This window comes from Eremothecium cymbalariae, chromosome 1 (genome assembly GCF_000235365.1).
Source record: "Eremothecium cymbalariae DBVPG#7215 chromosome 1, complete sequence".
Classification (NCBI taxonomy): Eukaryota; Fungi; Ascomycota; class Saccharomycetes; order Saccharomycetales; family Saccharomycetaceae; genus Eremothecium; species Eremothecium cymbalariae.
This window is the reverse complement of record NC_016449.1, coordinates 356,483-371,625: the sequence shown is the minus strand read 5'-3', so window position 1 is coordinate 371,625 and position 15,143 is coordinate 356,483. Positions and strand designations below refer to the sequence as shown.

At 39.4% G+C, this 15,143-nt stretch overlaps 7 protein-coding genes across 7 annotated transcripts; 2 read left to right on the top strand and 5 right to left on the bottom strand.

Moving 5' to 3' along the window:
- Positions 1-44: 44 nt before the first annotated feature.
- Positions 45-1,262, bottom strand: KTR3 (mannosyltransferase KTR3; the record flags this gene model as incomplete). Its single annotated transcript, XM_003644200.1, has 1 exon — positions 45-1,262. One exon carries the CDS (start codon positions 1,260-1,262, stop codon positions 45-47), a length of 1,218 nt encoding a protein of 405 aa, XP_003644248.1.
- A 367-nt stretch (positions 1,263-1,629) lies between these two features.
- SAY1 (steryl deacetylase) lies at positions 1,630-2,790 on the bottom strand (the record flags this gene model as incomplete). The annotated part of the gene is made up of 1 exon (XM_003644199.1): positions 1,630-2,790. The coding sequence occupies one exon, from the start codon at positions 2,788-2,790 to the stop codon at positions 1,630-1,632; it is 1,161 nt and encodes a 386-aa protein (XP_003644247.1).
- A 344-nt stretch (positions 2,791-3,134) lies between these two features.
- LDH1 (triacylglycerol lipase) lies at positions 3,135-8,147 on the top strand (the record flags this gene model as incomplete). Its single annotated transcript, XM_003644198.1, has 1 exon — positions 3,135-8,147. One exon carries the CDS (start codon positions 3,135-3,137, stop codon positions 8,145-8,147), a length of 5,013 nt encoding a protein of 1,670 aa, XP_003644246.1.
- Positions 8,148-8,592: 445 nt separating this feature from the next.
- COS111 (Cos111p) lies at positions 8,593-10,953 on the bottom strand (the record flags this gene model as incomplete). The annotated part of the gene is made up of 1 exon (XM_003644197.1): positions 8,593-10,953. The coding sequence occupies one exon, from the start codon at positions 10,951-10,953 to the stop codon at positions 8,593-8,595; it is 2,361 nt and encodes a 786-aa protein (XP_003644245.1).
- Positions 10,954-11,658: 705 nt separating this feature from the next.
- Positions 11,659-13,131, bottom strand: TIM50 (protein translocase subunit TIM50; the record flags this gene model as incomplete). Its single annotated transcript, XM_003644196.1, has 1 exon — positions 11,659-13,131. One exon carries the CDS (start codon positions 13,129-13,131, stop codon positions 11,659-11,661), a length of 1,473 nt encoding a protein of 490 aa, XP_003644244.1.
- Positions 13,132-13,368: 237 nt separating this feature from the next.
- On the top strand, positions 13,369-14,232 carry CWC27 (putative peptidylprolyl isomerase CWC27; the record flags this gene model as incomplete). The annotated part of the gene is made up of 1 exon (XM_003644195.1): positions 13,369-14,232. The coding sequence occupies one exon, from the start codon at positions 13,369-13,371 to the stop codon at positions 14,230-14,232; it is 864 nt and encodes a 287-aa protein (XP_003644243.1).
- A 16-nt stretch (positions 14,233-14,248) lies between these two features.
- VPS28 (ESCRT-I subunit protein VPS28) lies at positions 14,249-14,995 on the bottom strand (the record flags this gene model as incomplete). Its single annotated transcript, XM_003644194.1, has 1 exon — positions 14,249-14,995. One exon carries the CDS (start codon positions 14,993-14,995, stop codon positions 14,249-14,251), a length of 747 nt encoding a protein of 248 aa, XP_003644242.1.
- Positions 14,996-15,143: the final 148 nt, after the last annotated feature.

Sequence of the window (15,143 nt, the reverse complement as noted above, 5' to 3'; positions counted from 1 at the left end):
TACAACTCATATATAAAAAATATAAACTAACCATTTCCTGATTTTTAAACTTTGTTCTCGCCCAGCTCTTTAAGTAGTGGCAAGTTACGTGCTTTCATGTACTTCCTGTTACAGAAATAGTTTGATTCCCAGGTTTGATCCCTAGAGGGATCACAGATGCATTGGTTTTGTTTTCTAATTGAGCTCTCAAGTGGGCAGGATAGAAAGTTAGGATGGTAGTAGCCAAAGCCATCAAAGAAATGTAATTCATCTTTTGCAAGTAACAAGGAAGCAGCAATGGAATGGATGGGCGAATCGTCCCAAAGTTCATAAAAGAAACCACCTGTTCTGTCAAGATGATCAAAGTATGCACCGTACTCTTTTGACCTCCAAAAATCAAGTGAAGCTATTTCAAAATCTGACGAGAAATTGCAGCCATTATAAGTGTCACCGGAATCATTCGATATAAACTCAATCAAATTATCATCTTTAATGTACTCAGGGTGCTTATCCTTGAACTCTTTAATATGTTCCCATAAAGTTGGAATCGTCGATTGGTATTCTGTCCCGGTAAGTATGAAACCATATTTTTTGTTGTTCTCTTCCATAAACCTGAAAACATCATAATTGATGTCACAATATATTGTAACATCAGGTTCCACACGCCAATACCACTTATACTCTTTGAGCAACGGATGTCTCCAAAAGAATCCGGATTCATAACGACTGAGATGTATATGCCACTCAGAATCACCATTCAATACGGCAGAAGCTCCATAGTCTTCCCTTGACTTTTGAGCCTTTTTTTGGTTTATAAGATCTGGATAAGACCAATGCTTATGAGGAATCTCTCCGTATTTAACCTTACCAGACACAAGCGATGAAGTGATCTCCATGAATTCATCTGTAAACCGCTCCTCACCTAGAAACACCCAATCATACCCATAATTTCGATTGAACCTGTCTTCCACATGTCTAATGGAAGTAACGAGAGACCAAAGGTCGCTATTCCTAGCCAATGTTAGTATCACAGCTTTCGCTTTCGCTCCATTATTCTGCGGATAATGCACAGCTTGCACTTCATCAGTATGTGGCTTCAATAAACGACTTGTATCCTTGATTCTTTTATCTACTCCTGCGGTACTAACCCGGGGGTCGTGAACAATAAACATTATAGTGAGGGCAATAAGGAATGCAATAAATACAGCCCTAACTTGGCGTTCATACTTTCTAATGAGAAACGCCGACTTCGGCAGCAGCTTCTTCTTAGACGGATGGTGCATAGTTAAAGCAATAGAACCTAACCCTGGTGGTCAAGCTCAGATTTAGAGTTACCCTTTTCTTAATATAACTATTTTTCTATCTCTATTTACACATAGTAAATATATATTTTAGCATTTAAGAGTCTTTCGGTTTCGAAACCTTGGACGTTTAAGGCGTCGAGACTCCGAAAAATCGATAATTGTCTCTACCACCACATAACGAAACAGCGTCTCGATACTGTTCCTAATTCTTGTAATCAGTCTTATTAAAATAGATCCTTTATGCTTTTACCGAGGTATGGTCATAAATCTTGCAATATAACAGTAGTAGATATAAATATAAACGATACATACAAAATATGGGTGTCTGCTAGTTACGGACACTGTATCAGCGGAGGAAGAATGGAACTAAAGCGCGACCGATTGGATCTTCGAGAGCCCAATCCCCTTCGTAGGGCCACATGTATTTTAGTATAGAATTTGGCTTGTAAGCTGCATTTACAATGGTAGAAGGAATATGCAACTGTTCTATAAAATTCATGATTTCGGACTGCAATATATCTCCTTCAATAACAGCAACATGTAACTTGGATTTTTCTAATATAAGAGTCCATAGTTCTGGGTTGAGATTAGCTTCAATATTGATATATGGATTTACTTTGTTAGAGCTTTCTTCTTGACCGTGAAGGTATGCAGAAGACATCCTGTCCATAAAGTTGTACATTACGTTATCGTCCTTCGTCCGTTCAACTAAATCGACTTCTTCGTGGTTGAACATCGACAAATTTAGCCAAGGTGATATACAGAATGACTTTTCTGGCCATACTAAACCAGGATCGTTAATTTCTGCCAAGTATTGCAATAGGCCCAGGTTCAAATTCGCACCAGCGTTGCAGGATATAATCCATATCCGGGGGTTAGTGTAAGCCTTGCAAATTTCACGGTATATGGTAATAGTATCCATTAACGCTATTGGGAAGGCATTCTCACCGTCAACTGTAACACAAGAGTAGTCCATAACCAACGCTTTAAGTTCTGGGAATACCTCAGAGAGAGGATCGAGCACCTGTGACATAAAAGCATAATCAAACCTAGACAAACCAATTCCAAAAGCTCCCCCATGCAAATAAAAAATTATCGGATCATCATGGTGATGGTACGAAGGCCTGGTAAGAAATCTACTCTTGGATGTACGAGGCTTACCAACAAACTGCTTCGCCTTTTCTAAACACCCTAACCTAGAAAGCCCATCCTCCTTCACCACATAGTCAAACTCAAACTTCTCAGCAGCTCCCTCGCCCCACGTCTGCTTGATATACCACCAACAAACACACCGTGCCATCAGCGGCCTAATGAAACTCTCAATAGCACCAGTATTCGCATATTTAAGCACTTCCAGATTCAAACGGCTCGTTAACGAACTGTCTTGTTGCTTGGTCCTACTGATTTTGCTCCAGAATGCATTCAATAGGGCATTAGGAACCCCAAGTCCATAGAACTTAACAAAGAAACTCAACACGTTGCATACCTTTTTCACTCTATGTCTCATTGTGTATTCTTAAACTGTCCTAAAAACACTTTCAATTTACAATATTGGTTCAGATCAACTGCGGAAAACCTAAGACAAAACACACAACTAGATTCGACAATCACCTTGAACACCTCCAAATCTTGGGCACACGTTTGATGTCAACAAACTTTCCTCTCACTGAGTTTTTTCTTTTATCAGGGGGCTTCTTTGACAGCTAACTGCTTATAGGCGAGTAGGTTGTTATTCAGAAAAGGCGGTCAGCCGACTACAATTACCGTAGAGCATTCTTCATAGTAATACAAGGTACCAAGCAGTCAAGAATAACAGTAGAAGTTTGGTTTGAATTTAAATAGCTGCCGAAAATGGGTGTTAAAGATATTGAGGCAATCATCAGAGAAGCTGCAGAGCCTTTGCCACCACTTTCAGGGAAGACGATTCAAGAAATAGAGATCGAGTACAAAGACGAGCCAACTCTAGCTAAAAACTTAAGAAATAACCCCAACGACTTCACAAGTCGGTTTTTACTGGAGCATGTTGAGTTTGTTCATCTATCTCGAGGGAAAGTGAGGACTATTCATAACCTTGGCGAGAGTGGTGATAATAAGCGCTGCGGGCCTTTACAGCGGCAAGGCAAGAGTAATGATAATGGGGACAAGTTTGCAGGTCATCTGGGCTTGAGAAATACTGAAGGATTAAAAAATGATGATAAGGGTTCGGATTCTGATACAGGTTCGGATTCAGATTCAGATTCAGATTCAGAGTGCACAGAGGATGGGGGGGATACATCGGAGGGATTCTTTGACGAAACAGAAGTGGAAGATTTTAGTAAACGGTCTACAGGCGATACAGTGGCACGTGAAAACTCAAATGTTGGTTCTGAAGTAGTCTCAGATGAATTTAACTCTGCGAAGTTTACTGTAGACTCTGGGATAAGATCTGTGGAATCTGTTGTATTTCTTGACAAGTCCCCAACATTTTCTCCGCGTGAACCAAGCACGGCATCAAATTGGCCAGTTGGCTTGATAAGAAGTACTGAGATGACGTCTTTGAAGTTATCCCCAAGTTCCCATATGTCTTCAGAGCCCCGAGACGTCTCACAGAACTCAACTTCAAAACCTCTCGGGGACGGAATCTCTTCAACAGCTTCTGCAAATGAACCCCAATCCAACAACTCTGAGAAGACTGAAAAGTCGGACAAGCCAGAGAACTCGAGTAAGTCTGCCAAATCGCAGAAGTCCACGAAGTCAGAGAAGTCCACGAAATCAGAGAAGTCCTCTAAATCTGACAAGTCCATCAAATCAGAGAAATCCACTAAATCAGAAAAATCCACTAAATCAGAAAAATCCACTAAATCGGATAAATCAATTAAGTCGGATAAATCAACGAAGTCTGACAAGTCCAAGAAATCTGACAAGTCCAAGAAATCCGAGAAGTCCACTAAGTCAAGTTCTCTAGATTCTTCCACATCAGCAAGGTCTACAAAAGCATCCAAGTCTACTTGTTCAGATTCTCAAAACTCTACCAGCAAAACAACTCTTTCAACTGCATCGGAACTACGCTCAGCCAAATCGTCCTCAATTAAATCAAATAGCACTGTAAAACCATATAATGCATCCAGCACTTTTTCGGAACAATCCTCTATCACATCTAGTGTTGCAAAGGTAACTGCTACATCAGATTTATATTCTGAAAGATCTTCATTATGCAAATCTACAAGTACTGCAAAGTTGACGAACATATCATCGGATCTATACTCAGATAATACTTCATCGAACAAATCCACTAATACTGCAAAATTTACCGCATCATCATCAGACTTATATTCAGATAACACTTCTTCAAATAAATCTACCAGCACTTCAGATCTATACTCTGACAATACTTCAAATACATCTACTGGTAATGCAAGGCTGAATGCTAACATGTATTCGGGAAATTCATCCTCTGATACATCATCGAACACTCAAAGGCGCACTATCACATCTGATGAACAATCTGAAAGGTCTTCTTTGTCAAGCAAATCAACTATATATGTTGCAAGATCGACCACAGTAACTGATTCAGAGCACTTGGAAAGCACTCCGGAAGGTTATTCAGATGAATCCTCTCTGTCTAGTAAGGAGACCAAGTCTACTAAATCCAGTTTGACGGAAAAGTCAGCAACTTCAACAAACTCTTCCAAGTCCAACAATTCAGACTCTTCTAATCATGATAAGGAATCATCCAATTCTATAGACAGATCTGACGCGCCTACTAAATCAGCTCTATCAGAAAGTTGCCATGAGTCCACTGAGTCTGAACTATATTCACAAAAGTCAACAGAAAAGTCGACAGAAAATCCAGATGGCTCTGTACCTTACTCTAGAGATTCTGGACCTGTTACTGGTGCATTAGATTATTTTTCAGCCTTAAATTCTGAACGGTCTTCCGCACTGAGAACAGGTAACACAATGTCTTCCGAATTGGTAAGTGAAAAATCGGTGTCAGACTCAATGTTTGTGAGCACGAATATTAACATAAATTCAACACCAAAGACGGCTTCCTCTATTCAAGGTTCGGAACTCACTTTTGATAGATCAATCAATGATTCAGAATTTGAAACAGCACATGCAAACTTTGATTCTGCTCAGAGGACGGCCAGATCGGCGCAATGTTCTGAATTGACAACCAATAAATCTGTGGCACCCTCTGAATACTTAACTGCCAAATCGCACCTAAACTCTGAATTACCAACAGCCAAAACTATTTCTGATTATAACACTAATACAGCTTCTACTGAATTGTATTGCGAGCAGTCTGCTTCATCAGTAAAAACTGACGTGTTAATTGAGTCACCTTCTGCAGCTGCCAAAACTTCCGAAGAGCCTGGGTTACGCCCCAGACTACGGACTACCAGCTCTGGAAAGTCAGTAGTTCACTCAGGGAAGTCAAGTTCACTAGTGGAGGTAGAATCTGTGCAATCCTTATCCTTACAGTCATCATTAAAGTCAGCATCATTAAAGTCAGTATCATTAAAGTCTGCATCATTAAAGTCTGCATCATTAAAGTCTGCATCTCTGAAGTCATTAAATTCGTTGAAGTCGTTAAAGTCAATTACATCAAATAAGTCTGGGTTGTATTCAGAAAAACCTTCCGGTTCAAGTAAATCTGGCCTATATTCTGAAAAGCCTTACCTGAGACCCAGATCGAGAGATTCGTGTAGTAGGCATAGTTCCATTTCAGAGCGTACTAAAGAAAGAGTGAAGAGACCAAGCACAGCATCAAAAGCAGAAAAACCAATCAGCGTAAAATCAACTCCAAAAAGGGCTTTAGCGAGTGCAGGAAGGGCTAAAAGTAATGAAGGAATTATAGAGCGCCAACTAGAACCTATTGTTAGAGCCTCGAGAGGTCCAAGCATCAACAAAGGGAAAAAAGGATATTTTGAAAATGAAGATACTGGAACCATTGCGGATGCAATTGCGGACGCAATTGGAGGAGTCGAAACCACAAAAATAAGGATTTCTGGTGAGAATCCAACAGCAGATCCAGAAAAAGAATCATTTCTAGAAACAGATGAAGATGCAATAGCGGATGCCATTGCAGATGCCATTGCAGACGCCATTGCCGAAGCCGAGCCTTATGTGGGTTCAGCGGTGTTTGATACTACTACTGCTTTGGATAAACCCATTAATGATTTATCTTCGGGAAAGGCCATCGAACTCGATAAGGAATACACTCTTACAACCGAAGGTGAGATCAATGGTAATCAAACCCAATCAGGACAAATTATAGAAATTAACTCTGTTGGTGGGATAAATGGTTCTGAGACCAAATTGGAACATTTGGGAGCAGCGGAATCATCCAAAAATAGCTTGAAATCTGACTGCGATCATGCTATTGAATCTCAGTCGGGTCATCAGGTTCAAGAGGAAAGTCTTGACTTAGAAAACAAACTGGATGGTAGCCTGAAAGGGTACTTGAAAGGCTTTCTAGAGCAATCACGGACCTATGAAGTTAAAGATAAAAGTATTAACAACCTGGATGAAATTGATACTGAGGATGCAGAGGTTGCAGATTTCAAAAAGGACCTGAAATTAGACCGTGAAAGTATATCTAAATTGTATACTGATGTTGTGGAACGGGGTGATGACCCTAGTTCAGAAACAGAGAAAACACCTTTATTCCAGCAAGACATGGGTACTATATTAAAACAGAACTTGGAAACAACTTCTGGTAAAGTTGAAAATAATTCCTTACTATCTGAAGCGTATGATGCAGAGGAAATTATAAAATCTCATCTACAAGAAGTCGACGAAGCTGATATTCAGGGTACCAATGAGAATAAGCCGTTACTTCCAAAAGTAGCTAAAGTGGCAAAGAAGAAGCATAATTCTGAAAAAACAAAAACGGATAAAGATATTCTACCACTATTTAAACGGACGTCAGTAGCCGATCTGTTAAATTCAAATTCGAAACGAGCACACCCAAAGAAATTGAAGTTAAAACCAAAAGCTCAGCCAGGGCCGCATCCAGGACCGCAGCCTGGACCCGACTCAGGACCGCAGCCTGGAGCCCAGGCAGATAATAATATAAAGGAGCCTGAAATAGAAATCGTCAACTTCATGGTTCATGGTCTAGGGGGTAATATCAAACATTTTGAACCACTATTATATATGTTAGATATCCTTGACGAAAAATACTTGGCTTTTGATTTACCTGGCTTCGGTGAGAGTGACCATTGGCGTGATGGGTACCCAATGATGGAAGTTGTTGATACTGTTAAAGAAGTACTAGATGTAATGGTTCTTAACACCCACCCAGGTGTTAAAATACGCTTCTACGGACATTCTATGGGTTGCATTTTGATATTACACTTGGTTTTCCGCTATGGTATTAACAATTTAAACGCGGATAAAATGATTCTTTTATCCCCACCACCCCCCAGGACCTTTAAATCCAAATTGGATTTACTAGAACCATACTTACACATATCGTTGTCCTTTATAAAACCCTTTGTGATTCTTTTACTCAAATTTTTGAGAACCAATTTTGACCAGACCAAAGGATTGAATAGCTCAGGGATTAAATTATTTTTCTCTAATTTGGGTAACAGGTATAGAAAATTAACGCAGTTTTATGATGGTGTGGCAGTGTCAACGAAGTCTATTACTGAGTATGTTTTAGGCTGGCAAGATCTAGTCAACGGTCCACCAAATTTGGGAGGTGATTGTAAAGGTCATGTACTAGTGGGAAGCGAGGATAGAGTTACGCCGGCCAATTCTACTCACTATCCTGAATACACCTTTAGAATTGTTGTTAACACTGGTCATAACTTATTTTATGATGGTGCAGCAGAAGCATTGTGGGAGGTCTATAAGATCTTACGTCAAAATTAAAGGCAGCAATATGTAACCAATATTATTCTTGTATGCTTCTTCTCAGTAATTACTAGAAGGAATTGGATTAGATACATATTGAAGCCTTGACAAATAACTATAGCATTAGATACAGAGGTTTTCCTTTGTATGATTTTTAGCAAAGCATTTAGGTAAACCGGTAATTCAAATCGATATTTACTTGCCATAATATAATGGAAACTCTAAAAAATGAAACTATAAAAGTATTAGATATATATCTTCAGATTAATATTTTCTCAATAGCATAATTAAATTTCGTTATAGCCATTCATGTTCATTCCTATATTTTTAATAGATCCAGTTTTAAGTTGAAGTAGACTTATAGCTTAAAATATAATTTTTAATATCAAATTACAGAACTTATTTGCAATATGTAACAGCATATTTTACCACCTTTCTCGAGTATATCGAGGGATATTCCCTTTCACAGTGGTAAGAAAGATATCTGATAATGTTCTCCAATGTGGCGACGTCTGTGCCCTTCATGAAGTCTATTGACACGCTCGAGCAGCTGAGAACATAAAGTATGAAGTTTAGAAAGGGATTCGAAATGCTGATGATCATTTTGTAACGTACCAAGGTAGATCTTTATGCCAAGGGCAAACCCTTTTGAATCTGATGCAGACATAGGCACGGCGTCGTTGCAACGGCCTATTTCCACAGAAAAATGCGCAGATTTCATTATGCATAATTTGAAAGCAGGATAGCCATTCGACGTAAGAGTTGTTATTGCAGAAGAAAGATAGAAGGAATTACTAGCTTCTAGCATATCAGGGTGTGCTAATGGACCACCATAATTTAAGAAATTAGTGCGAACGTTAAATAGATTCTCTATCTCGAAATCGTCCCTCTTCGCAAGATCAGAGAGAACTAGAAGAGCCACAAGGCTACGAATTGAGCCGGCAGAGGACCATGGAGCATCGCGTACTAGTCCAGTACCCTTAAAACTTGCGTGAAGGAGGTAATTCTCCGATAAATAATTGTGAATCAGTACCTGCTTTATATGTTCCGAAGAACACCAACTCACGCCATTGACTTCTAAATGACGGAGGGACCGTAATTTGCAGAGTCTGTTAAATATATCATGTTCTGAAAGGCGCCTCAAGCTGTAAGATATGCATCTATTTTGACTTCTGTTTGTTTCTGTGCGAAATTTGGTGCTAGCATCTATTGGTCTTGGGAAGTTGGGATATAGTATACGGTGAGAGTTCTGGTGAGAGAACGTGCTTGGTACATGTAATTTTTCCGAGTTTGACTGGGCAATGTAAAATTCATACGACTTATCAGAATCAGAAAGATAAACTACTTGAAGTTTGCGACCCACTTTTCCTTCAGAAAGTTCTTTACTTCCCTCCTGGTGATTATCTTCAAGTATCAATGAATTGATAGGATTGCTTTTCTCCTTGGTTTCTATCTCAAAGTCAGTTGAAATGCTTAAATTCGAAATATTTAAGGTGTGTAGACTTGAACAATGATCAATAATATGTAAAAGGTAACCAATAGGGATGTCTTTGTATACCGTGTATTTTAAGAGGAATTTATTAGCATGAGGGTGTCGCTGAGTATCGGACTTTTGCGTTTCTGATTGATGGACATGCTGCGAAGCAGCTCTGATAGCCTTAACTGTTAAATTACCATCATTTTGCTCTCTACATCTCTTAATGGTTTTATGACGAGATCCCAAGTGCTTTTTCGTTTTGGGTAAACCAAAAAGTGATGTTATCCAGCGAATGTCTTTAACCCTCTTACGTATAGTTGTTGATTTATCATTAAAAGATGTAAGAGAATGGGACCTTGGATGCAACGATGAGCTGATAGTTGAAGAGATTGAATAATATGAACGCCTTGTTTTTCTCTGGCCACTTGTTCCAATAGAAGTTGTGGGTCCAATACCAGTGTTTGAATACCGAATCCTTTTCAAATTGTAACTATTCAAAATCGGTGAGCTGTACAAAGGATCAAAACGAAGCCGCCAATCCCTCCATGTTGCAAGCGCCACATCTGGAAGTGGTGCATCGCTTTCAACTACCTCACGTAAATCGACATTAGAAGTCCGACGTTCGGCAAGCCTATTGCTTGGCTGCGTAATGATTTCGGTTTTTTGGCAATCATCTTCAATTAATCCATTACGAAGTTGACTAAGATCCAATTGCTTAACTAACTTAGCACTTTCGGGATTTAATCTAATCGATGTCACAAATTGACCAACCCTATATGAAGAAGTAAACTGAGGGCTTTCATAAACTAAAACCTTAGCCGCCAGATAAAACTTCTTGGAAACATACAACAATTTTATCAAACTCTTGTAATCATTAGGATTATCAGAATGCTGCAAGTTTCGAAGTATTATAGTTAAGATCTCAATAGGCAATGCATTTATATCCAGATAAGGCCTAAGTTCTTTTGAAATTGTACCATCCTTGGCACCATGAATTACAAGTTCCCTTGAAAGGAAAGAATGTATACTTTTGGAATAAAAAAGAGACAGTGATTCACAAGAAGCATGATCATGAATCTTGTTAATGACCCTCTTTGCTTTAGAGGGCGAACTGCAGTTATCAAGCAGTGAACGATAACTCCTCAGGACACGATTCCTAGTATCTTTACCGTTGAAGTAGCCGTTGGATAACACAGTAGTACTAGTGTTATGCTTAGAAAAGGACGGTATAGCACCTTTCAGCTTCTTATCATCCGAATATAATGTTTCAAAGATTGAAGTCCCATATCTAGAATAGTCTGTATTAACAATATTAATATCCCTCCGTAAGGCCATGTCTTCATTCATGTACCTTAGTTCTGACAAAAAGATACTCTCTACTCTCACACAGGATATACCAGAACCTTAGCCAAATTCAATGTCTAATTCAAGTGCGAAAAATATGCAAATACCTTCAGCTGTTGTATTAACTATTACTGCTGATCCTCCGATATGCACCGTAATAATTCGTTTGATCTTTTTCCTAGATGAGATTCTTTAAATATGTGAACGCTTGATTTATAACTGTGGGGAACTCGGAGAAAAGAAGCTGTCAATATTATACCATTTTATTGGAGTGTGGCAGTTAGTTTAGTCAGCCTCTGACTTGGCGAAGCGTTTCTGCCTGTTTGGATTAACGACACCCATTTGCTTGGCGGATGTATTACCGAGTGCGTAGTCACAAGTGGGTAAGGATGTGTTAGAAACTAAGCCTCAATATATAGTGTGAGGCTTCATTGTGCCGTCCGGTGATATAAAGGCAAAACTACAGGAGAGCGGACAGATTGATAGATTGGAGGTGTATGTACGATTGTAATTTCAGAGGTTTCTCGTGAGGTAAAAATACTAAGCGTGTTTGAATCTATTTACATTACATTATATGTTACGTACTAAAACGGGAGACGGAATGGCAGATGAGAGTAAGTTTCCTCTCTCCCCTTTTCTTTACCCAAATTTAAACTAAAATTGGGGCAAGAACTGTGAAGTCAGTGAGTGTTTGATTGATTGCTGCTACTACACCTGCTGCTGCTGCTGCTGCTGCTTCTTCTTCAATTTTTCACGCTCATACATTTCTTCGAATTCCTTCTGCTTCTCTAACTGAATTTTCATTTGCTCCTCTGGAGAAGGAATGTTTCCTTCAACGTAATCCTTTAGGGTAAATGTGGCAGCACCCATCTTCTCTTGCTGTAGCTTCAGTTTTTCCTTTTCCTCCTCGACTATCTTCATAAAACGAACATAATTTTTCTCTCCTTCATCTCTGATGAGATCCAATGGGAACTTAGACTGTTTGCTTGTAATACCAATACCTAACAACTTCAATAGCCATCCTTCATTCGCCCTATTACTCTGTTCTTTATTAAATTTATCTCTTAGCTTGTCCACACGTTTAGAAAATTCCAGTGGAATATTCTTTCTATCACTAAAACTGTTCAAAATGGGTCTGATATCTTCTGTTGGTTGAGTAACAAGGTATTCCAAAAATGGAATATACGTTAATAATTCATGATCTGCCTTACCATCCCAGGGCTCAGCATGAATTGCATTTTCAGGTTGCAATTTGAAAGCGTTGGCGTCTGTATCGATTATAATAGTCTTGCCTAAATCACGATTTAGGTGGGATAAATCCTTGATATGGATACCATCCTTGTAGACACAATGTTCCTTGAATAGATTGTACGTGATAAACGCGTGGATAGGGTCCAACTTTTCAGCAATTTTTTCAGAGTGCATCATGTAATTAGACGAGAACAACACAATTTCGTAATATTGAGATAGATAACCCAAAAAGTAGTCTGCGCCAGGCCTTTTAGCGGTCCTCCACCCATTCTTCTGGCTCCATTCGGAGTGAATCAAGAAATCCTCTAGTGGCAAAACTAGAGTCAAAGGTCTTTGGTATGGCGGAGGTGGTGGAGGTGGCAATAAATCTGGAAATGGAGGTTCTTGAAAGAATGTAAATATCGAATCAAAACGTGACTTAAATCTTTGGTACATCAACGACGGTGTGTAACCATTACCAACTCCTTTCTTTAGATCTTCAGGCTCCTCCGCTTCCCAGTCTCTAGCCATATACAGCCCAGTGCCTAGTAAACCAGCAAATGAAAATATATAAAACAAATTGGCATACTTCTCTCGCTTGACTTCCGTAGATGTCTTTCTATGTCTCCTTTTCTTTCCACTACCACTAACCGTCTCTCCAGAAGTAGTCTCGCTTTCGCTACCGCTTGTCCATTGCTTTCCAAATTCCTTACTTCCTTCAACTTCAACACCTGCTCTAGCCAACATATCATCGTTCAAAATTGACTGAGCCTGTTGGTGCTGGTTATTTGGCTGCTTTTCTTTTGCTTTAGTATCCTTTGGCTCATCGAATACTGCACCTGAGGTAACAAATGTTCTGCGTGGAATCGATGCCAACTGGTTCAACTCCCCAAAAACATATGGCAACCGCCTACAACTCACTCCAAAGGATTTCCTAAATACATGTAGCATTTGGAATAAGAAAATCTCTCACTAAAGATGAGTCGCCACTTATTATTGAATGTTTTTTGAAACTACTCTTGATTCAGTTGGCCAATAACACCTTAATGAAGGTTGGCTAACATCGCGAACTTTTCAAAAAATTTTATCATCGTTAGTTACCCTGGCTAAAAATAAGATCATCACTTCAAATTAGAACTGGGATATACAGCAGTTATTTACGATTGTACGTTCTCAGCAGTCATTAATATGTCTAGTGAACCGAGTACGAGTGCTAAATGTGTTTTTCACACTACCAAAGGTGATTTAGAGGTGGAGTTATGGGCAAGGGAGTGTGCTGTCACGACCAAGAGGTTTCTTGAGTCAGCTGGTAATGGTCTTTGGAAGGGCAAAGCGTTTTCTAAACTGGGGAGCAGTTTGATCCAGGTGGGCTTTTCAACTTTTAAATGTGCCAAAGAATATAACGGTAGGTTGCGGTTTAATAGGCGGGGATTACTAGGGATAATGCCAGGTAATGGCGTGCTTTTCTTTACTCTTGAGGAACAGCCAAGTTTAAACGATGACGCTGTACTGTTCGGAACGTTGGTAGGAAACTCATTCTACACGTTACTGGGGATATCTCAAGGGGAGTTAGAGGAGGATGGGGAAAAGTTTCTGTATCCTGCTACGATTGATACGATAGATATTACTGTACCATATTTTAATGATTTGGCAACTCCAGTCTCGAAGAGGGAATCGCATGACAAAACACCCCCTAAAGCTACAAAAAAGAGGAAGATTGGATCGAAAATTCAACTAACTTATGAGGATGAAGAAGAAGATGAGGATTCTGAAAGCAACACGAATAATATTAAAATCAGGGCGGCGCATGATGTGTTGGCGAGCGATGGGAATTTTCAGGTAGCTCCTCTGGAGAAGGAGATTGTGGAGGAACACAGCGATAAAACTGGGTCTATTCCGGAGATGGAGCTGGAAAATATGTCCGATAGTTACCGTAGCACAGGTTCATCTGTCGTTGATGATATAGAGATGACGGAGCGTGAAAGAAGCACGTTGTCATTTTTGAACAGTTTTCAAACAAAATTCAAGGATGGCATGAACCCATTATATTAATTGGAATTTATATGGGTTATCCTAATAAAGCGTAAAACGCTTTGTAAGCACTGTCCAGATCGAAGAGAAATTCCCTTACCTTTTCGTCGCTAATCTGTTCATTTACCTTCATTTTATTGATCTCAACAATCCATTCCACTAGTTTCGCCCTATGTTCAAAATCTTGAGCGCTAACTCTGTTGATGCTTAATAATAATTCCGACATCAATGGATGTAGCTGGTCCTTAGCTTTATAGTTCAACTTGAGAGCGTCCATTACCGTAATGAAGTTACCTGTAGCTTCAGCAACGGCCTTCGCACTAAATCTAGAATTGGAGACAGCAGCGGCGCCATTGCTAGCCCCCGAAACATCTTGAATCCCATGTTCCACAGTGACAGGAATTCCTCTTTCAATCCTTGTAATCGCGTTTGACGCACTTAAGTTCCATCTCTCTTTAAATTTTTGTAAATCCCCAAATTCTTTCTCAACATTTTCACTGTTTGTTAGATAGGTCTTATACTGTGCCAGAAGCTTGTTTACAGTATTTGTATAATCTTGACTGCTTATACCATCCCTTAAATATGACTTCTCTACCTGGTCGAGTGCAATTATAATTGAATATATCTCCGCTAGTGTTTCAACTGTTTCACGTTGCTGTGACGCTGTCCCTGATTCAAACAATAACACTTCCTCAAACAGCTTTGGATCGAACGGCCGAGTACTGCCCTCGGATCTATAGAAATTCACTGGTGCTCTGAAATCCATATCAAAGGAGCTTGCCATATAAACCCTCTCATTCCGAGTAGCGTTAAAGGAGTTGGTGCGAACAAAGTCGTTCACGCACGCATTTTTTTAAATTTTGGTATGTCCGATTAAATGACATGAAAATTGATATGCAAAACCATGATATTACGTTAAAAATTTACACTAC